The 23702-nt window shown below is 42.5% G+C and overlaps 1 protein-coding gene across 1 annotated transcript; it reads right to left on the bottom strand.

Annotated features, from left to right (window-relative positions):
* Positions 1-2795: 2795 nt before the first annotated feature.
* Positions 2796-21538, bottom strand: vamp3 (vesicle-associated membrane protein 3 (cellubrevin)). Its single transcript, XM_020483368.2, has 5 exons — positions 21281-21538; positions 10955-11027; positions 7040-7198; positions 6907-6958; positions 2796-4353 (listed from the first exon to the last, which is right to left on the bottom strand). Coding segments are annotated over exons 1-5 (306 nt in total). The 5' UTR covers positions 21283-21538; the 3' UTR covers positions 2796-4333.
* Between the last annotated feature and the right edge of the window lie 2164 nt (positions 21539-23702).

Here is a 23702-nt window from a genome sequence, read left to right on the forward strand (position 1 = left end):
TATGATTGGTCAGAGTGCCAGTTGTGGGCATGTCTGGACGTAGGGGATCTGTCAGCGTCTGGCTAGGTTCACTTGGACACAACAGGAGGAACACACCGTGCTGTTTTTAGGGTCTGTGGTCAACAGAACTGCAGGTGGGGCTTATTTATGTGGTCACACACATTTCCCCCCCGATTGGCTGACAGAGAAATGGTTTTCTTGCGTTTAAACCGTAAAACTCAACATGTCACATTGGAGGAGAGAAAGGTAACCTAAAAGCTGACCGTAGATGGGGGCGGGAGGTCCTGTATAAACACAATTTCACTTCCTTGACAACAGTTCTGCTCAACGAAGGCAAGTATAAATGCACTGACTTCTGCAGAGAACATATCGTAGTAAATGCTATATGGCCACTGCAATGTCCGATTGACTATGTAAATCAAATAAAAATGTTATGAGTCACATGCGCCAAATACAACAGGTTTAGTAGACTTTACAGTGAAATGCTTACTTAAAAGCCCCTAACCAACAATGCAGTTTAAAAACATGAATAAGAATAAGAAATAAAAGTAACAAGTAGTTAAAGAGCAGCAGTAAAATATGAATAGGGAGACTATATACAGGGGGCACCGGTTAGTCGAGGTAATTGAGTTAATATGTACATGTAGGTAGAGTCATTAAAGTGACTGCATAGATAACAATAGAGAGTAGCAGCCTTCCTCTGACACTGCCTGGTATAGAGGTCCTGGATGGCAGGAAGCTTGGCCCCAGTGATGTACCGGGCCGTACACACTACCGTTTGTAGTGCCTTGCGGTCGGAGGCCGAGCAGTTGCCATACCAGGCAGTGATGCAACCAGGATGCTCTCGATGGTGCAGCTTTAGAAACTTTTGAGGATCTGAGGACCCATGCCAAATATTTTCAGTCTCATGAGGGGGGAATATGTTTTGTCATGCCCTCTTCACAACTGTCTTGGTGTGCTTGGACCATGTTAGTTTGTCGGTGATGTGGCTCCACTACACCCGTCTGTTCAAATTAGATCTGGACACTGACTGTAGCCTCTTCATTTTTACTCTTGCAGAATGAAGCATTTATTGCAGTAAAATTATACACCAAATGTACGTTTTGTTCTGGAACAGGAGTGGAGAAATATGATGCATTTCTTTCAGAATCTTGAGAGAATATGAATTCAGTTAGGTTCCTTCCTTAGAAATGGTATCTCTATCAGCATCATAAAAGCTGATAGTATTTCAACCACATAAAATATGCATCTAAGCCAAACTGAAATCTGATCAGAAATGCCTTTAGTAGTTCACAGCTTTCTATTTCATTACAACCTGTCAAACTGATGTCATTAGGACATTTTGCACAGAAAATCTTTCCCCATTTTTTGAGTTTTGCATTTTCTCCCTGGTGCCTAAAGGTCTTTGCTCCAAGAAAGAAGCAGAGGACAAAGCAAACTTCACCAATGTCAACTAGATTGAAGCATTAATTTAATTCTATTGATTTATGACTTTCTGGTGAGCAAGGGTTTATTTAGTCATCTAGGGCAACATATGACAGAAGAGAAGCTGCATGTATCTAATTATTGACAAGTTGAATAATAAATAGCCTACTAAAGTGTTAAAAATTATAAGCAGAAACATATCTAAATGAGGTAAAAATCCTGCATCCACGGTCAAAAAATCGTTATGCTATCTGACTGAAGCCTACAACCGCATGTTCTATATATGGGGGTAAGGCCGCTGCATGGTCAATCGGCGTCTGCATTGGCCTGCAGCGTTTACGGTGCTACGGCCTCTGCAGAAGTAAGAGCATTCATACTTCTTGCGCTTCAAGACAGCGCAAAGCTGTTGTGAAGGAAGTTATCAAGGAAATGAGTTTGTGCTTAAACAGGAAGTCCCGCCCGCACCTACCTACCGTCAACCAAACGAATCATGTCAATGTGGAGCCATATGAAGCCCTCCGCATTATAACATTTGGAGGCCTCCGGTAGCACCGCAATTGCGTTGCAGATCAAGCACAAGTTGGCTGTAAGGGTCTGGGAGCAGTCTAACTTTATCACATATAGTCAGGCGGTGGGGATGGGTTATTAGCAAATGCGGGTGGGTGCGGCTGAACAGACACCATAGTGCGTCTGGGTCAACGAGGCAGCAGTGGTGAGCCAGGCCTACTTGAATTACCACACACTAAAGTCTCCTTTCAATTTAAGTTCCCACAACAACAATATTGATAATGGTGATCTAAAACAATATAAAAAAGGGGAAATGCAATGAGTTCTCCTAGAACATAAAAATGACTATTAAAATAGGAAAAGATGGAAATGTGGAAAATAAACAAAAGGGGATGGAAAACATCCCATTATCATGAGCAATAATACTAATAGCTATGATCAGTCAATGAAATGTTTAAAACAATTTCTTTGACACTTGACAATACAAATGTGTCCTGTAGTGGAGAATGATTTGATGAATTAGGAAGAGGGAGTGACTCTGCCATTTGTGAGCCTGACTAATTGGAATCACAAAATAAGATATTTACATGAAATAGACATTTCACAGGGTACTATACATGTACTGTAGTAGAGAATGTTGATCAAATGAAAGTGAACCCACCAGTTTTGCTGCTCTCCGAGGTTGTTGGGCAGGCCCCCAGAGATGGGATTGACAAACTCAAAAGGGACTTTCTCCTGTGTGATCAAGCCAGCTATTGGCTGCAAGACTAACACGCAGTGCCACACCTGCAGAGGCCAACATGTGGCGCTATTCACAGTCTCCCATTCATACTGACACAGAATACAGTGGACGTACACTTGTGTGATAAAAGTTAAATCTGTTTTTATTCAAGCAAGACAACATTGTAAAGCCACAGAGTAGAATTGCACTTGTTTCTAATATTTATACAGGGAGGGGTAGACATGGGGAAGGCTTATTTGGCAGGGCTGGAGTTTATTTAGTAAGATGTAACATCTTCTAGAGCACTTCAGAAATGTAATGAATTGAACAAAATTCACTCAAGACCGTGAAGTTGATTCTATGCAATACACATCGGCCTGAAGGATCCGTATAGTTGCACCCCAGAAAATAGGCCCTTGGTTTTGGCACCCGATAAAAAGGTGGTGACACATACTGAACATGCTCCACACAGTTCCTCCTTCCCAAACATCCATGATGCTCTTCACTGCAGCAACAAAGTAACCATGGCAACTAAAGGCATTTCAGTATGCAAAGAAAAATAATCTACACTGTTTCTCTTAAGATTAGTAACACCACACAGCAAATATATTTAAGGAACAAAAACATTTATTGGCATTAAATTAATAAAACAATTGAAAGGTTGTAGTTATTAGGATAATATAAAGGATAGCAGGAGCCTACAGAGAAGACCATTAGTGCCTAGATGTGTGTGTGGGCATGAATATGCAGACCATTGGAAAGCACTGCTGGTTCCGTATGTTGGCTTGATAAGGCTTGGCTGTCTTTTGGCTGTTTTTCTTAAGTTAAATGTTATCCCCCATCTTTGCCTGATATCTATTGTTTGGTGCTTTCACATGAATCACTACTTAAGGCACTACTTTTATATGACCAGTGTGGCACTGATGGCATTGGCAGTATCATTGTCAGTCACTTTGGGCAAGCAGACTAACAGAAAAGAAACAAGGCTTGTGTGCCAATCTTGGCAATTTCTCTGAACTCAAGCCCACATATTTAGAGTCACATACACACAGTCCTGTTAGAGACAGGAACAAGGTTGAGATTAAATCTCAGCCATGCCCAGTTGTTTCTGTGGATATAATAATCCAAAAGTCGATGTCAATTAGTCATTTGGTGTTCTGATCTGATGACTGGTGTGTGTGTGTGTGTTTAAGGGGGTGGAGGGTGACTCCTTGGCACATCAGGTCAATATTACAGTAGAGACTAACAGGAAAGCACAGAGCAAATCACGCAGGGCCTTGTCTCGCTCTGTCACACACAATCAAATCTATTATTATTAACAAAAAACAAATATAACTTGAGAAATTCAATGCAGTGTGCTTCACTCCTGGTGCTGGAGGGCCGCAGCCTGTTTTGACCTTTATATGTAGTTCAACCATCAGCAGGTACATTCAGAGGGTTGACTTTCTATCATGGAATGAATAATGGTATCAGTTCTATGCAATACATTTCTATCTGCAATGTATTCTAAATCTGGCTGGATAGGCCCTCCAGGACCAGGAAGAAAGAACACTGCTGTGGAGAATGGGCTTTGAAGCTCAGTAGGCTAAACCACGAGACCTCGTGTTTCAGACGTTCAGCTCTTTACTCGCTCCTCTCCATCATTTGCCCATTCCTCTTCCGCCTCCAACAACTGCTTCTTTACGATGACTGGCTCCAGACTGACATAGAAGGCAGAGGAGGAGTTAGGCACACAGACAATCACATGAAGGAAAGAGCCATAGACCTCACTCAACCCCCAGCCAAGCTAGTCATAAGCTTTGTTCCCAGTATTGTCCCTAACCACTAATGGTGCGCGGGTTAGCCTTTTGTTCACCCACCCGCAGATTCTAATTACCCATCCGCAACCGGCCGACTATGTGATAAAGTGAAAATCCCAGGCCCCACACCCAACCTGCAAATATATGCACTGTAGGCTACAGTCAGATGGTGAAAAACATTTTTTTTACCAGGGGGGCACAGGATTTTTTGGGGCCTAATTTAGATACATTCCTGGTTATAACTTCCAACATTGGTAGGCTATTTGTTAGTCAACTTGTGTCAAATAAATAAATAAATATATATATATATATATATATATATATATATATATATATATATATATATATATATATATATATATAGTCCTAGAAGACTCTAAAATCGATAGAATTAAATTAATGCTTCAATCTAGTTGACTTCAGTGAAGTTGTCATCATCTCTGCTTCTTTCATGGAGAAAAGACATTTAGGGACCGGGGATAAAAAGGCAGTAACTCAAATATTTGTGCAAAAAGTCCAAGTCAGTTTGACCGGTTGTAAGGAAACAGAAAGCCGTGATAACAACCCAATGTTTCTGATACAATTTCAGTTTGGCTTGGATGCATATTGTGTGTGTGAAATATCAGCTTTTAATATGCTGATGACTATAGCACCTCTACAGACATTCCCTAAATGCGAATTCACATGTTCTCAAAATGCTGAAAGAATGAAATCATATTTCTCCACTGATACGTTCCCCAGCAAATAATGGTCGCTCAAACAGAAGGAGGTACTAACAAAGACAACTAAAGGTGTTTAACCCTCCACATCAAGAAAACTGGAGCACTTAGCCAACCACTCTTAAATAGCACACCTTCCAACTAACGAGATGGCAACCAGCACAGGTGTAACACATACTGACTAACGAGGTGACACTAAAATCAGTGCAGCCTACACACTCAAGTCCAACTCAAAACATAAATGGAAAAAAACCAAAACCAGTAACCACTCCTGTTCCCGAAGCAAAAAATGCAAAAAATGCTTAATTCTGCAAGAGTTAATATTAAAGGCTGTGTGAGAGGTTATAGACCTAGTCAGTGTCCAGATTTCAGTTTCATTTAACCCATCTGAACAGTCAGATTGGTCTCATATACTATACATAGCATAGTAAACGTAAATCCGGGACACTTAAATTAGTATGATACAGTATGTTACATTTGGTATGGAAACATAAGACGGGTTAAGGCAAAAACGAAAGTAGTGTTATTGGTCGGGGTGGATGGGAGGGCGTATAACGCAAACGTCTAGCAACCCCAAGGTTGCATGTTCATCACAGACAACTTTAGCATTTTAGCAACTACTCACTACTTTGAACCTCCTACGTATCAGACAACATGTGTCAAGGTCAAAACAATAGAATACAGTACAAGAGCACAAGATTGGATAGTGCTAGAGTTTAAGGGTGGCTTCAGATTTAGTGAGAGCTGCTTTTGGTTTTTATGCTCCACAGATGCAATGTTTTGCAGGGGATGCTCAGGCTTGAATGTCTGTTGCTCTTTATGGACGTTAAAAAAGTGGGGAATGCTCGAAGTGAAGATGGTTTTCTTTTTTATGATCATGTTTTGCAATTTAGTATTTTCTATTGGTGTGTTTGTATTGTGCAGGGCTCATTTGAAAAAGACTTGGTCTCAATGACACCCTGTTAAAATAAAAGGGTTATAAAAAAAATTAAACCTTCAACCTTAATTCTAACATTAACCCTAACCCCTAAAGCTAGCTAATGTTAGCACGATGGCTAAAATTAGCAACAACAAATTAATACATACCTTAAGAAACCTAACATATACTAAAAATGGAGTGTATCGGGTTTACGTACAGAATAATATGAAATACTCTGAGATCATGTTGGAACAGTAGGCTAGGGTTCGCTTGACTTGCCATGGACCATTTGAAGTCCCCATCTTGTGACTGCCGAATTTGTATAGCGCCTCACAATCATCTCACACAACATTCACTGCTGTCATCTTTTACCATTTAACTTAAATGTTTAGGAAAGATTTAGTCTTCTGGCCTTCCCCACTCTCTACTTTCAACTCTCCATTTTACAGCTTCTCTCTTATTGAATTAAACGTCGACATTGTCCTTACCTTTTCTGCCTGTTCCCAAAAGCATTTGGCGATTGGTGTGCAGGCTATTTGGCTCGTAACCCTACATTTTAGGCTCACACACTAATGCCAGATTGAGGTTTTTCTTTCATCTATGTAGCCTAGAGATATACAATTGCACAAGAATGCTAGCCTACATTCATGGATTTGCTTACGGTATTGTTTTATCTTTATTGAACCTGCCCGCCACCCACCCGCCCTTCTTCCACACAATATTTCATGACCCTAAATCCGTGGGGACTGTAGGTTCTGAGTCAACCCGCACATCTCTACTACCCCACCATATGGTTCCACCCAGAGCTATACTCACTGATGATGATGACCAGGATGATGACTATAACAGCTATCAGGATGGCCCACATCTGGAGAGCACAGAACACACCTCAACATCTCAACATGCGGTTGTGTGCGTGCGTGTGTGTGAGTGAGAGAGAGTACTGCACCTTGCAGTTCTTCCACCAGAACTTCCTTTTGAGTTTGGCAGCGCTGGTCTCAAACTGGGAGGCTCCGGCCTGCAATGCGTCCGCCCTGTCGTCCAGCTCCGACAGCTTTGAGTCACGCTCCAACACCTTGTCCACATTCACACGCATGATATCCACCACCTACACACACATTTTTAATGGGAAAAAGTCATTTATAGGAGTGTTTGTTTCTGCAGTAAACTCAGGTTGAGCTGAAATAAGAACATGTGCGCCAATTTGGCCTTTCAGATTATAATAAACATGGACAGGGCAGGGCGACCGGATCCTGGATAAGCACCCCATTTCTGAGTTAAAAATAATAATAAATACAAGCCCAGAGTGTCCTAGACTGCATAAGAAATGCATGTCTTCCTGCACAACCATGCAGGTCCTGTCAGAGACAACAGCAATACTGTCTATATCCTCCACCGTATGAGGACAGTAGTGCTGCAGTCTCAATGAGACGCTCAGTGTTGCATAATAAAGCCCACGTAGAAGGAGCACAACACATCGCCAGAAAAACAAACGTGCCACGCGCACACACTCTGCCCATAGCGCACATAGCCTAACCCATATGTTCCACAAACCCTGCCCCTCCTGCCAGATAGACCTTGAGAGGGGAGAGGCCAGCCCATGCAGTGGTTACATAACCATGGAGACAAAATGTATTACATAAGAGACAAGCAGCCTATCAGGAGGCTTCGGACACACAGGGGATAAGGTTTAGGGGGGGGGGGGGGGGCAGTAGTGGAACACACTACCAGTTATTATATAATCCTTGGCTAGGAGCAACTGTACATGCCCAGGGAAGCCAAGAGCTTCAGCAAAAGGTGTGAGACTAAAAGAGCTGAGGGTTAGGGTGGAGTAAAGGGGTATGGTAGGCGTGTGAGGGACACGTGTGGGGCAGAGGGTTGTGGATGCTCTTCCCGAGTACAGTGGAGTTAGTAACTTCTACAGTCAACCAAATTAAACACACAAATTCCACCAGGCCTACTAGAAATGATCATTTAGAATGTTTAAATGGAAATATTGAAATATTTCTAACCTATCCAATACTCTCACATCTACACAACTGCATAGGGACTAGGGAGGGATGAGTTTGGGACTGTGTGTGTGTGTGTGTGAGAGACTTTCATCCTGAGTGCAGTGTGGCCCTGACATCTAAACAGATACACAGGCTGTCTGCTGTTAAACAGAAACATTCTGGGGAAACTGTACGGAACCAGGTAAGTAGAAGGCTACAACTAGGAAATTAAGATGGGTCTGTGGCTGTGTCTTTTTATTTTATTTATTTTATTTCACCTTTATTTAACCAGGTAGGCTAGTTGAGAACAAGTTCTCATTTGCAACTGCGACCTGGCCAAGATAAAGCATAGCAGTGTGAACAGACAACAGAGTTACACATGGAGTAAACAATTAACAGGTCAATAACACAGTAGAAAAAAAAGGGGAGTCTATATACATTGTGTGCAAAAGGCATGAGGAGGTAGGCGAATAATTACAATTTTGCAGATTAACACTGGAGTGATAAATGATCAGATGGTCATGTACAGGTAGAGATATTGGTGTGCAAAAGAGCAAAAAAGTAAATAAAAACAGTATGGGGATGAGGTAGGTAAAAATGGGTGGGCTATTTACCGATGGACTATGTACAGCTGCAGCGATCGGTTAGCTGCTCAGATAGCAGATGTTTGAAGTTGGTGAGGGAGATAAGTCACCAACTTCAGCGATTTTTGCTATTCGTTCCAGTCACAGGCAGCAGAGAACTGGAACGAAAGGCGGCCAAATGAAGTGTTGGCTTTAGGGATGATCAGTGAGATACACCTGCTGGAGCGCGTGCTACGGATGGGTGTTGCCATCGTGACCAGTGAACTGAGATAAGGCGGAGCTTTACCTAGCATGGACTTGTAGATGACCTGGAACCAGTGGGTCTGGCGACGAATATGTAGCGAGGGCCAGCCGACTAGAGCATACAAGTCGCAGTGGTGGGTGCTTTAGTGCTTTAGTGACAAAACGGATGGCACTGTGATAAACTGCATCCAGTTTGCTGAGTAGAGTGTTGGAAGCAATTTTGTAGATGACATCGCCGAAGTCGAGGATCGGTAGGATAGTCAGTTTTACTAGGGTAAGTTTGGCGGCGTGAGTGAAGGAGGCTTTGTTGCGGAATAGAAAGCCGACTCTTGATTTGATTTTCGATTGGAGATGTTTGATATGAGTCTGGAAGGAGAGTTTACAGTCTAGCCAGACACCTAGGTACTTATAGATGTCCACATATTCAAGGTCGGAACCATCCAGGGTGGTGATGCTGGTCAGGCGTGCGGGTGCAGGCCTCGAACGGTTGAAAAGCATGCATTTGGTTTTACTAGCGTTTAAGAGCAGTTGGAGGCCACGGAAGGAGTGTTGTATGGCATTGAAGCTCGTTTGGAGGTTAGATAGCACAGTGTCCAAGGACGGGCCGGAAGTATATAGAATGGTGTCGTCTGCGTAGAGGTGGATCAGGGAATCGCCCGCAGCAAGAGCAACATCATTGATATATACAGAGAAAAGAGTCGGCCCGAGGATTGAACCCTGTGGCACCCCCATAGAGACTGCCAGAGGACCGGACAGCATGCCCTCCGATTTGACACACTGAACTCTGTCTGCAAAGTAATTGGTGAACCAGGCAAGGCAGTCATCCGAAAAACCGAGGCTACTGAGTCTGCCGATAAGAATATGGTGATTGACAGAGTCGAAAGCCTTGGCAAGGTCGATGAAGACGGCTGCACAGTACTGTCTTTTATCGATGGCAGTTATGATATCGTTTAGTATCTTGAGCGTGGCTGAGGTGCACCCGTGACCGGCTCGGAAACCAGATTGCACAGCGGAGAAGGTACGGTGGGATTCGAGATGTTCAGTGACCTGTTTGTTGACTTGGCTTTCGGAGACCTTAGATAGGCAGGGCAGGATGGATATAGGTCTGTAAACGTTTGGGTCCAGGGTGTCTCCCCCTTTGAAGAGGGGGATGACTGCGGCAGCTTTCCAATCCTTGGGGATCTCAGACGATATGAAAGAGAGGTTGAACAGGCTGGTAATAGGGGTTGCGACAATGGCGGCGGAGTTTCAGAAATAGAGGGTCCAGATTGTCAAGCCCCGCTGATTTGTACGGGTCCAGGTTTTGCAGCTCTTTCAGAACATCTGCTATCTGGATTTGGGTAAAGGAGAACCTGGAGAGGCTTGGGCGAGTAGCTGCGGGGGGGGGGCGGAGCTGTTGGCCGAGGTTGGAGTAGCCAGGCGGAAGGCATGGCCAGCCGTTGAGAAATGCTTGTTGAAGTTTGATAATCATGGATTTATCGGTGGTGACCGTGTTACCTAGCCTCAGTGCAGTGGGCAGCTGGGAGGAGGTGCTCTTGTTCTCCATGGACTTGTTGTTGGAGCTACAGGATGCAAATTTCTGCCTGAAGAAGCTGGCCTTAGCTTTCCTGACTGACTGAGTGTATTGGTTCCTGACTTCCCTGAACAGTTGCAGATCGCGGGGACTATTCGATGCTATTGCAGTCCGCCACAGGATGTTTTTGTGCTGGTCGAGGGCAGTCAGGTCTGGAGTGAACCAAGGGCTATATCTGTTCTTAGTTCTGCATTTTTTGAACGGAGCATGCTTATCTAAAAATGGTGAGAAAGTTCATTTTAATTCTCATATAAAAATTAAATACAAAAAAAATAAGAGTACAGGATGTCATACTCATTTAATCTTCTAGTATGAATTCTCTGCACACTGAAGGAGGAAGATCATATTTTCAGACCTACAGGTGTTTGACAACAGCTGATAATCATGAAAGCAGTTCTTGCTGTAGGTGTTGGGAGTTGTGTATGCTGAGTATGTTTAGAGTGAAGGGTGTATGTGTGTGAGTGGGGTCGTACCTCATCCACTTGGGCCTGTGTCTGTTGTAGGCGGCGGTTGCCAGGTGCGGAGCCTTCGGTAGCAGGAGCCGACCTGGGGAAAGGGCAACAGAGGGTTTAGATACACCCACTCTAGTCTCCAGATATGCAGGATTACCAATTTCATTTTGCACCCTTTCATGACCTCATTGCACTCAAACGCAACAGGTGTGGGGGTGATCAGTCCCTATCCAAATGCAGGGGTAGTAAATACATCTCTGCAATGGGACAAGGGCATCACTTTCCACGCATTCACGTTCATTCCTTCACATCAAAGTGATATCTGAAGTGCACACCTAGATGACCCATGTGAAAAGGCTTCCATATAGCCTGATGACCATTTCTCTAGCCCAACTGTACCGTTACTTCACCCAAGCACATGGTTAATATGACGGTGTTATGACATGTCCATATGAAAACACAGGAGACCTTTTCTAAAGCAGCGCTCTGCTGACACCTGCTGGAGAAATGGTAGTAGGCTTACTGCCTCACTGGAGTTATTCCATTAATACAGCTCAGAGAGGTCCTAGCTTCCCTCAGGGGGACAGAAAGGGTAGTGTGTGTGTGTGTTACTGATTCAGCACACAGACAGTAGGCTAGAGTACAGTGGTGGTAGCCCAGACAGATAAATGGCCCCGCTCCCCCTCTCCCCAAACACAAACGCACGGCAAGGATTCCACACCCTCTTCCTAAAACCTCTCAGGAGAGCAAGCCCTGAAGCTGCCCCACTCAGCCACTTATGGCGCTAGTCCGGTTAATTCCTGTTCTGTATCTCAGTCATCCAGACACTGTACCATCCTGGTGGACAGATAGTCAGCGACCACATTATTTCCTACCGCAAAGGTCCAGATTTATTGACTACCGTATGTTACGATACGGTGGTGTGTGTGGGGGAATACATGATAGTGTGAAATATATATACTAATGGTGGGGGACATAGCGTAACTTTACGGGGTGTGAGTGAGTATGTAATGATAGCGGAGCTTGGGTGGCTGGTAGTGGTAGCATGATACAGGGAGGTGTGGTCTCAACTTTCTGCTCAGTTCCTCATTCAACACTCCCCCACTGCAGCCTGCTCCACTGCACCCAATACAGCAGAACCATTCGGTCTCCTACACTTCACTAAGAAACAGTCTGTTCCATATTGCCATACTTCTCCCACAATACAGCCTGTTTTGACTACAGGTAGCAAGCTGCACCTCTCCCTCTGTGTGTATTGACATCCTTCAAGGTATTAATTAATTAATGAGAACGTTTTCACCCAACTGCTCTCCCCAATCTAGCCCTTTCAGATCAGTAATAACTGAATGTAGGGAAAGTAGGAGAGAAGTTGGGATCATCTATTCAATATTAGAGGACTTTTTAAGAGATGAAAATCACATTACATGGCCACCGAGCTAGACACCGCAGTCGAGGCACCGGGCATTTCCGTCCGTGCGCTGCATCAGCGGAACATTCTCCGATGAGGATGCAGATAGCGAAGGTCACAAAGCAGGCTTCCTATTATTCTCCCACATAGTTCCGCTCGCTCATGATCCAATAGAGTTTACTGAAGTTTACAATGAGCGCAGAGACATTCAACTGAAGGGACTAAAATAGGTCATTCCAGGAATCATTGAAATGGCATAGTACATGCCAATTTAGGCATCTGCATTATAGTATTAGCCCCTATTCGACAAACCTTGAATATGCATAAACCATAACACCCAAGTTAATGTGAGTTACAAATGGAATGTTGGCATCTTCACTCTGCCTGGAGCAATAAAACACTTTGGTTGGCCACATTATCTTCATACAACCTCAAAAGTGTTTGCTGGCCTCCCGGGTGGCGCAGTGGTTAAGGGCGCTGTACTGCAGCGCCAGCAGAGTCCCTGGGTTCGCGCCCAGGCTCTGTCGTAACCGGCCGCGACCGGGAGGTCCGTGGGGCGACGCACAATTGGCCTAGCGTCGCCCGGGTTAGGGAGGGCTTGGTCGGTAGGGGTGTCCTTGTCTCATCGCGCACCAGCGACTCCTGTGGCGGGCTGGGCGCAGTGTGCGCTAACCAAGGTGGCCAGGTGCACGGTGTATCCTCCGGCGCATTGGTGCTTCCGGGTTGGATGCACGCTGTGTTAAGAAGCAGTGCGGCTTGGTTGGGTTGTGTATCGGAGGACTTTCAACCTTCGTCTCTCCCGAGCCCGTACGGGAGTTGTAGCGATGAGACAAGATAGTAGCTACTACAACAATTGGATACCACGAAATTGGGGAGAAAAAGGGGTAAAAATTCAACAAAAAAAACTTTAAAAAAAGTGTTTGCTAACATTGGCTAGCTTGCTACAGAAGAATTTAAAAAATGTAATTACATTTGCATCTGGCTATCCACATTCATCCTAGGGTTAAAATATAGGCTATGTACCTAGCTATGTACCTATGTATATTCATGGCTTGTCTAGCAAGAAAGAAAGCCCGGCCATTGATTCAAAATATCACTTAAGTTGAGGGGAATGTGAGGCTTGATGTCAACTTGCCATTCATCAGCTTTTAAAGCTTAATAAAATGTCAAAATAAGCTCGGTACTTACCAAAGAATGGAGTGTCCCTGAGCAACTATCGACTTCGTGTCCAGTATGTACTTCCAGAAAAGAAGCTACATGCAACCGAAATAACACCTTTTCTGGAAAGAATCTATACTGAACAAAAATAAACGCAACAATTTCAAATAACTTACAGTTCAAATAAAGACATCAATCAATTTAAATAAATAAATCAGGTCCTAATCTATAGATTTCACATGACTGGGAATACAAATATCCATCTGTTGGTCACAGACACCTTTAAAAAAAAAAAGTGGGGGCATGGATCAGGAAACCAGACAGTACCTGTTGTGATCACCGTTTGCCTCATGCAGCACAAAATCTCCTTCACAGAGTTGATATGGCTGTTGATTGTGGCCGGTTGTCCCACTCCTCTTCAATGGCTGTGCAAAGTTGCTGGATATGGGCGGGAACTGAAGCAAGCTGTCGTACAAGTCGATCCAGAGCATCCCAAACATGCTCAATGAGTGACACGTCTGGTGAGTATGCAGGCCATGGAAGCACTGGGACATTTCCAGCTTCCAGTAATTGTGTACAGATCATTGCAACATGAGGCCGTACATTATCATGCCGAAATATGAGATGATCGCGGCAGATGCATGGCACGACAATGGGCCTCAGGTGCTTGTCACGGTACCTCTGCACATTCAAATTGCCATTGATAAAATGCAACTATGCCTGCCCATACCATAACCCCACCACATTCTATTCACAACGGAGACATCAGCAAACCGCCTGTCCACACAATGCCATACACATGGTCTGGGGTTGAGGCCGGTTGGACGTACTGCCCTAAAACAATGTTGAGAAATGAACATCCAATACTCTGGCAACAGCTCTGGTGGACATTCCTGCAGTCAGCATGCCAATTGTGCGCTCCCTCAAAACTTGAGACATCTGTGGTATTGTGTTGTGTGACAACTGCACATTTTAGAGTGGCCCTTTATGGTCCCTATCACAAGGTGCACCTGTGTAATGATCATGCTGTTTACTCAGCTTCTTGATATGCCACACCTGTCAGGTGTATGTATTATCTGGCAAAGGAGAAATGCTCACCAACAGGGAGGTAAACAAATTTGTGCACAACATTTGAGAGAAATAAGCTATCTGTGGGTATGGAACATTTTGTTTTTTTTATTTCAGCTCATGAAACCACAACTTCACATTTCTGTTCAGTGTAACTGGCGACCGGGGTCTTCCTGCAGGCACCTGGCCCGCCACAAGAAGTCGCTAGAGCACGATGAGCCAGGAAAGGCCCAGCGGCCAAATCCTCCCCTAACCCAGACAATACTGGGCCAATTGTGCACCGTGCTATGGGACTCCCGGCCACGGCCGGTTGTGGCACAGCCCGTTAATGAACCCGGATCTGTAGTAACACCTCTAGTACTACGATGCAGCGCCTTGGACCGCTGCGCAACTCGGGAGGCCCACTAATATTGCATTTTAATGAGGGATTTTATTACGAGGTGCATTTGGTGCATGTGCACTTGGTCCAAAACAATACTTAGATTCTTTCCAGACAAAGCATTTTTTTCCGGTTTCACGTAACTTTTCATTTAGACCTTTTTGGAAAGTAACGTTATATACCAGCCATAACTTCAGTATTGACGATAGTTGCTCAGCACAACTCCATTGTTTGGTAAGTACTGAACATATCTTGACATTATTACACTTGACAAGCTGGTGCATGGCAAGCTGAATGGCTGCTTTCTGGGCTTAAAGGAGAATCACCATTAGGCAAGGCAAACCCTTGGTGATTTCTGGTACATCAAAATTTATAAAATCACAGCAAGTTTTGGGACTCATTCAGCAGTTGACCTGATTAAGTACAATACCATTGGAAATTAATGTTGAAAGTTCAATTTATATTCCTAAAACTTGCAGTCACTGCTTGCTGTTGACAAGACATTGATAAATAGCCCAATGTCAAAACACAGTTTTAAAGTGTCCAAATCTATAACCAATATGCTAAAAGTTTGTGATATTGAAAACCTAAAATGTACTATCGAGACATACACGTGCAACAATAGTACTCATAAATCAAATCTGATTTATCAAATTTGATATTATTATTATTTTTTAAATGAGCACCTCAAACTTAAGGAACTTAAACTGCGCAGTGTTTCCACAAGTACATCAAGTAGCCAGCCAGGCGTGGGGTCCCTATTTCCTAGTATCTATAAATATGTTTTCCCCTAGAAGACTAAATAAACCCTTGCTCACCAGATGTCATAAATCGATAGAATGAATGCTTCAATCTAGTTGACATTGGTAAAGTTCTGTCATCTTTCGCGGAGCAAAAACGTTTAGGGACCGGGGAGAAAATTAAATAAAAACTAAACAAAGATTTTCTGTGCAAAATGTCCAAATGACATCAGGTTGACCGGTTGTAAGGAAATAGAAAACTGAAAACAACCAAACCTGTTTCTGATAAGATTTCAGTTTGGCTTGGATGCACACTTTATATGCTTGAAATACGATCAGTTTTTATGATGCTGATAAAGATAGATACAGTCCGTAGAGGTGCTAAGATCAGGACATAAAATTAACTTGTGGCAGGTAGATAAAAAACGTTATTTAAAAAAAAAAAATATCTACCAGACACTCAGATTTTTTTTACCAGCAAAAACATTGTCCTCTGCTAAAATTACACCAACAAAACAAACAGATGAGCTTGCTTTGTAGTGTTACTAAAACAAATGTATTACTAGTAAGAACTAATACTAGTGTGGTATATTGTTAAATACATTTTTTTATGAAATTAGTCTTAACCAAAATATCACAGATGCGAAATTTTCACCTGCCCCTTTAAGGGCGGGAAGTTACCGTGATAACAACTCCAGTCACATTTGTGCCTGTGAGATTGAGTCTGAGTAGTAGAAGCGTTGTCTTCTCTTTCCTAGCAGTTGAAACTCAATCATGATTATTGTCAGGTAAGCCTACTATGCAGTTAACATTTAATTGAGGTTTTTGGGGAAAGTTTGTCTACCCACAAGAAGGTTATCATTAGCGTCGCTAACTGGCTAAATACATATTTTAAGGAGAGCACCATAGTACCGGTGTGCAAGAACGCCAATGTAACCTGTCTAAATGACTATCACCCTGTAGCACTCACATATGTACCCATGAAATGCAGGTCATGGCTCACAACACCATGATCCCAGACACCCTGAACCCACACCAATTTGCATACCGCCTCAACAGATCCACTGATGATGCAATGTTTATTGCACTCCATACTGCCCTTTCCCACGTGGACAAAGGGAACACCTACGTGAGAATGCTGTTCATTGACGACAGATCAGAGTTAAACACCATAGTGCCCTCCAAGCTCATCAATAAGCTAAGTACCCTGGGACTGAACAGCTTCCTCTGCAACTGGATCCTGGACTTACTGATGGGACGCCCCCAGGTGGTGAGGGTAGGCAACAACACATCTGCCACTCTGACCCTCAACACAAGGGCCCTTCAGGGGTGCGTACGCTTTTTTATTTAACCAGGCAAGTCAGTTATATAACTTCTTAGGGCTATGCCCCTTTTTTCAAAATTTTCGCCTGAATGACGTGCCCAAAGTAAACTGCCTGTAGCTCAGGCCCTGAAGCCAGGATATGCATAGAATTGGTACCATTGGAAAGTTACCATTTCTACAAATGTCAAAGTGTTAAAATAATGTAGGAGAACATAACACAATAGATATGGTAGGAGAAAATCCAATGAAAAACCGGATTTGTTTTTTGAGTGACCATGCTCTTACAATGGCAAGTATAAGTGCATACTCAATTCTAGCTCCCAGGATGCAACCCTGGCTTCCACAGGGTGTCAGCAGTCTATGTTCAAGGTTTCAGGCTTGTAACTTCCAAAAATAATAAGAAATCAGTTTTAGTACAAGGACACAGTCTTGAAAATTTGTGCTTGCCCGCACCATAAAGATAAGACGCACCTGCTAAAATCGATTTCCTATTGAACATACTTCTTTCCGTAAGAAATATTATTAGTTTGATTACATTTTAGGGTATATGAGGAGTAAATAGAAACGTATTTTGACTTGTTGAAACAAAGTTCAGGAGTAGATTTTCGGATTCCTTTCTCTGCATGTTGAACGAGTGGATTACTCAAATCGATGGCACCAACTTTTTGGGATATAAAAATGGCTTTTATCAAAAAACAACAACACTACGTGTTATAGCTGGGACCCTTTGGATGATAAATCAGAGGAAGATTTTCAAAAAGTGAATATTTAAATTGCTATTTGTGAATTTATTAAACCTGTGCCGGTGGAGAAATATTTTGATGTGGGGCGCCGACCTCAATCACATGGCATGCTTTCGCTGTAATAGCTACTGTAAATCAGACAGTGCAGTTAGATTAACAAGAATTTAAGCTTTCAAACGATATAAGACACTTGTACGTACCTAAATGTTTAATATCCATAATTGTTTTTATTATTTAATTGAATTGCGCGCCCTCCAGTTTCACCGAGGGACGCCTAGCCCTAACAAATTCTTATTTACAATGAAGGCCTACCCCGGACGACGCTGAGCCAATTGTGCGCCGCCCTATGGGACTCCCAATCCCATCCGGATGTGATGCTGCCTGGATTCAAACCAGGGACTGTTGTGACGTCTCTTGCACTGAGATGCAGTGTCTTAGACAGCTGCGCCACTCAGGAGTCCTTAGTCCCCTCCTGTACTCCCTGTTCACCCACGACTGCGTGGCCGTGCTCAACTCCACCAACACCATCATCATTAAGTTTGCAGACAACGTGACGGTGGTAGACCTGAACACCGACGATGAGACAGCCTATATGGGGGTCAGAGACCTGGCAGTGTGGTGCCAGGACAACAACCTCTCCCTCAACATCATCAAGACAAAGGAGCTGAACGTGGACTACAGGAAACGGTAGGCCAAGCACGCCCCTTTACACTTCAGCGAGGCTGAAGTGCGTACAACCCAGTACATCACTAGGGCCGAGCTCTCTCCCATCCAGGACCTCTTACCAGGCAGTGTCAGAGAAATGCCATAAAAATTGTCAAAGGCTCCAGCCACCCAAGTCTGGGCAAGCGGTACCAAGGCACCAAGTCTGGAACCAACAAGACCCAGAACAGCTTCTACCCCCAAGCCATAAGACTACTACGTAGTTCAATATTTAACCAAATAGCTACCCAGACTATCTGCATTGACCTTTTTGCACACTGACTCATCACATACGCTGCTGCTACTGTTTACTATCTGTAACTCGTCTCACTCGTATTCGTTTTATCACACTTGATACTCGTAATGAGATTTACTCGGGATCGGAAAACCCAGAAGTGCACTTTAAAATGCAGGTAGAACCTATACCTCAAATGCACATTACTGCGCTATCACTCAGAGCATATTGGTAGGTTCCTTCACACAGATTGTTCAAAGGGAAACAACCCTGAAAGACGAAAATGCACATGATTTACTTACTTATTCCTATTCAATGATAAACAAAATAGGCTAATAAACATCCTAATGCATGGCTGGCTACGACTGCCTGCATTTATTCCAGACAGATTGACCTCCAAGCATTTCTTATTATTCTGTATGTAAATCCGAGACACTCCTGTTAGTATGATGATGTGTTACACTTTGCATGGTATGTATTAATTTGTGGATGTCCATCACCCATTTCATATAGGTTTTCAAATTACAATTCGAATGACATGTTACGAATTTGCAAAGTGTCTAAAAAGTAGTAAGTAGTTGAAAAGTTGCTAATTAACTCAAATGTTAAAGTTGTCCATGATGAGATGCAAAGGTTGCGAGACGTTCGCGTTATCCATAAGTAACATATTATACTCATTTGAGTAATGATCCCAGAGTTACTTTACCTTAAGTCTATGAAACCAGGCTGAGTATATTGTTTCACTGTTACTGAATAAGGATGGATATCTACTCTCATATGGGGATTTTCTTGATAAGTTTAGAATTCCAATAACCCCAAAAGAATATGCAATTGTTTTTAATGCGATTCCAAGGGGGGTTGTATCTCTTTTAAATTCCCCTGTGGTTGATGTAAGTAACATAGATTTACATTAAAATATATTAATTGGTAATATTAACATCAAAGATAAATTTAGTAATAAACAGAAATATTGTTTGTGATACTACAATTCCCTCAGCAAGATTATTTTGGTCAAATATCTATGGTGATATACAAATGGGGGAAAGCATGGAAAATTGCTAACAAATATTGTTTCAGTAACAAAGTAAAGGAAGTTTCATTTAAATTGTTAAATAAAATGTATCCTGTGAAGCATGTTTTGGAAAGATTCAAGCTGAATATAACTGTGATTCTGTGGAATGGAGACCATTTTGCATTTGTGTTTTTTTGCCTGTATTTATAGTAGAATGTATTGGATTGACATGCAGAATTTTGTAACAAAAAAAATAGGACCGGTTGTACTATTTAATGGTTTTGATATAATGATTTATTTCAGAAATTCTGACATAGATAAATATGTAGTACATTTAATTCAACTGCTAATAATACTAGGTAAATTTAATATTCACAAATGCAAAAGGTCTAATTCAAAACCTAACTTTTTTCACTTTATGAGTTTAAACAATATGGCACCACTTTAATTCAAATGGAAAACAAAAAGGCAATTAAAACGTGTATTATTAAATGAATATTATGTGTTTGTTTAGGATTCCTGGCATTGTAAATAGTTTGTGTGCTTTTTTGCATGTGACTATTGCTCGTCTGTTGATATGTTCATCATTTTAAAAATATTGTTTCACTTTCGAGAAGAGAAAAACTTTTATCCAGACACTTATGCCACATCCTTTGTACAATTACGATAAACTATCTACATTTGTAATTTTATTCTGTAATTTTCTGTCTCTAGGTAAACATGCCTGGTCGAGAATATATAATAGTAGTAAGCAAGCATGGGCTTGGATCATGAGAACGATAGCAATGGAATAATTATATGTCCAGACAAAGTAGCCTCCTTAACAACGCCAAGTAGACAGACAAAAACAACCATATGGCCCACCTCCCAACACCGAAATATGCAACAGATACTTTCCAACCTAGAGCTGCGCGGTCTAAACTAGGAGCGGCCACAACAAACGAACGTTCTCATTTAACCAACACTGTTAAGTACAAAGCATATTGTACTGTTGTAGTACAACAACAACATATTATGGTTGTAATATTGTAGAGAACAAGCTAATGAGTCGTATGTGATTCATAATGACATAGGCTAAAGGAAACTAGGTTGAGACATTCATTTAGTAGCCCCCTCTTGGGTTTACCCATATTTCACTAAATTCTAGAGCAGTGTCAGTGAGTGATCGCCCTAGCGAACTAAACATTTAGCAAACATTTAAAACAAATATATAACCATAGCTAGGTAACGTTAGCGTCAGACCCTGGGTACGGTTAATTTAGCGAGCTAAATAATAAGTTAGCTAGTTTACAAAAACAAATTGACGCAGCTAGCTAACGAAGTTACTGGGCCAGCATTAGCACGCTAATGTCAGCTAGCTATATACGGCTAGTTTGAGCAAGCACTTGTTGCATGAAAGTTAGCTGCTAACAAGTGAGACCTTCACACACCCAACCCCAGAGAAGTTGGGCGTTGTTGACTCTATTTTTTTAAAACAATACATACACCTATTCGAAACACCGACCACGTTTTTGAAAGTTCGTGTAGTTGATTAAGTGACCTAAAGTTATTATAAACCTGAGAAGAGAAAATACTTACATGTTTTTATTGGATAGCTAGCTAGCGGCCAGAGATCGAAAGCACCGGAAATCTTGAACGTGTAGCTAGTATGAGGCGGTGTCAATCTGTACCAGTCTACTTCTTCTGTGTAATTTAAAGTGACAGTATGTATAATAAATGGCGCACCTCAAATTCATTGCGTCATTCCAAAAAATAGCAATGAATAGCAATTGGACAAATTAAACTAACAAAACAAGCATCTGATTAAATTCATCTGAATTTGAAATACACATTTCCAGAGTGTTTCAAGAAAAGGCTACCCCTCCCTCGGGAATTTGTGTGAAGCTAGCCACAATAAGGATAAGCCACAGTGGATTTTGCTTTTCGCCTTCAAAATGAAATCCCCAATTGAAAGTAATTTAAACGGATACAAATAGTGGAATCATGCTATTTGGATTAGTTAATGCTAAACAAGCTCGGAACGTTGTTATATAAATACAACAAAAGGCAATAATTAGTTAATATTGCACTGTGGATCTATTCATCTTTAGAATTGCCTTGGGGGCATACTTATATACACTGTGTTCAGCCTAACCTATGGATGTTGCACCCATGAAATGAGGTTTCAGCCTACTCATTGACACTCACAGAACACAATTGTGTAGAGGTCCCACAAATATTAGCATCTTAGCTCTTATTAGGGAACTTTATCTGTGGGAAATCAGCTCACTGTATTTATTTTTATTTATTTAACTAGGCAAGTCAGTTAAAAACAAATTCTTATTTACAATGACGGCGTATACCAGCAAAACCCAGATGACACTGGGCCAATTGTGCACCGACCAATCACAGCCAGTTGTGTTACAGTCTGGATTCAAACCAGGGTGTCTATAGTGACACCTCAAGCACTGAGATGCAATGCCTTAGACCGCTGTGCCACTCAGGAGCCCCTGTATGACCTATCGTGTGTATTGAACATTCATATTGGACTGTGCAGCCTAAGCTCGAGATTGTGAACCCATTAAATGGGGTATCAGCCTTCTCGGTGACACAGAACACAACTGTGAAGAGTTTCACAAATATTAGCATCATAGCAGTTATTGAGGGACTTGGATGTTGCAGGGTTTGGCTGTACAGTGCATTTGGAATGTCCTATAGACTCACTGGATAGATGATTTCCCACAGTAAAAGTCCTGCAATAAGAGTGAAGATGCTAATATTCTACACAGTTGTGTACTGTGATTGTCACTGAGTGGGCCTATACCCCATTTCATGGGTACAACATCCATAGGTTAGACTGTACAATGCATATGGTCCCGTGTAGCTCAGTTGGTAGAGCATGGTGTTTGCAATGCCAGGGTTGTGGGTTCCATTCCCATGGAGGACTAGTATCAAATGAAAAGCTATGCACTCACTACTGGAAGTTCAATCAAATCAAAGTTTATTTGTCACATGCACATAATACAACATGTGTAGGTAGACCTTATAGTGAAATGCTTACTTACAGGCTCTAACCAATAGTGGGAAAAAAAGGTATGTGTGTAGGTAAGTAAAGAAATAAAGCAACAGTAAAAAGACATTTGAAAATACCGGTAGCAAGGCTATATACAGACACCGGTTAGTCAGGCTTATTGAGGTAGTAGGCATGGTTAAAGTGACTATGCATATATGATGAACAGAGAGTAGCAGTAGTGTAAAAAGAGGGGTGGGTGGTGGGAGACAATGCAGATATCCCGGTTAGCCAATGTGCGGGAGCACTGGTTGGTCGGGCCAATTGAGGTAGAATGTACATGAAGGTATAGTTAAAGTGACTATACATATATGATAAACAGAGAGTAGCAGCATGCGGTAGTAGAGAGAACAGTCTATGGCCGGGGTCTTTGACAATTTTTAGGGCCTTCCTCTGACACCGCCTGGTGTAGAGGTTCTGGATGGCAGGCAGCTCTCCCCCAGTGATGTACTGGGCCGTACGCACTACCCTCTAAAGTACCTTGCGGTCAGAGGCCAAGCAATTGCCGTACCAGGCAGGGATGTAACTGGTCAGGATGCTCTCGATGGTGCAGCTGTAGAACCTTTTGAGGATCTCAGGACCCATGCCAAATCTTTTTAGTTTCCTGAGGGGTAATATTCTTTGTCGTGCCCTCTTCACGACTGTCTTGGTGTGTTTGGACCATTCTAGTTTGTTGTTGATGTGGACACCAAGGAACTTGAATCTCTCAACCTGCTCCACTACAGCCCCATCGATGAGAATGGGGACATGCTCGGTGCTCCTGTTCCTGTAGTCCACAATCATCTCCTTAGTCTTGCTGACGTTGAGGGATAGGTTGTTATTCTGGCACCACCCGTCCAGGTCTCTGACCTCCTCCCTATAGGCTGTCTCATCGTTGTCGGTGATCAGGCCTACCACTGTTGTGTCGTCTGCAAACTTAATGATGGTGTTGGAGTCGTGCCTGGCCATGTA

Source organism: Oncorhynchus kisutch, linkage group LG5 (genome assembly GCF_002021735.2).
Source record: "Oncorhynchus kisutch isolate 150728-3 linkage group LG5, Okis_V2, whole genome shotgun sequence".
NCBI lineage: Eukaryota > Metazoa > Chordata > Actinopteri > Salmoniformes > Salmonidae > Oncorhynchus > Oncorhynchus kisutch.

Excerpts from the sequence above, each read along its gene's own strand:
- vamp3 (XM_020483368.2), bottom strand. Across the intron at positions 7,199-10,954 it reads CACAGGCCCAAGTGGATGAG|GTGGTGGATATCATGCGTGT; the intron begins GTACGACCCCAC and ends ATGTGTGTGTAG. Across the intron at positions 6,959-7,039 it reads TCTGGTGGAAGAACTGCAAG|ATGTGGGCCATCCTGATAGC; the intron begins GTGCAGTACTCT and ends TGTGCTCTCCAG.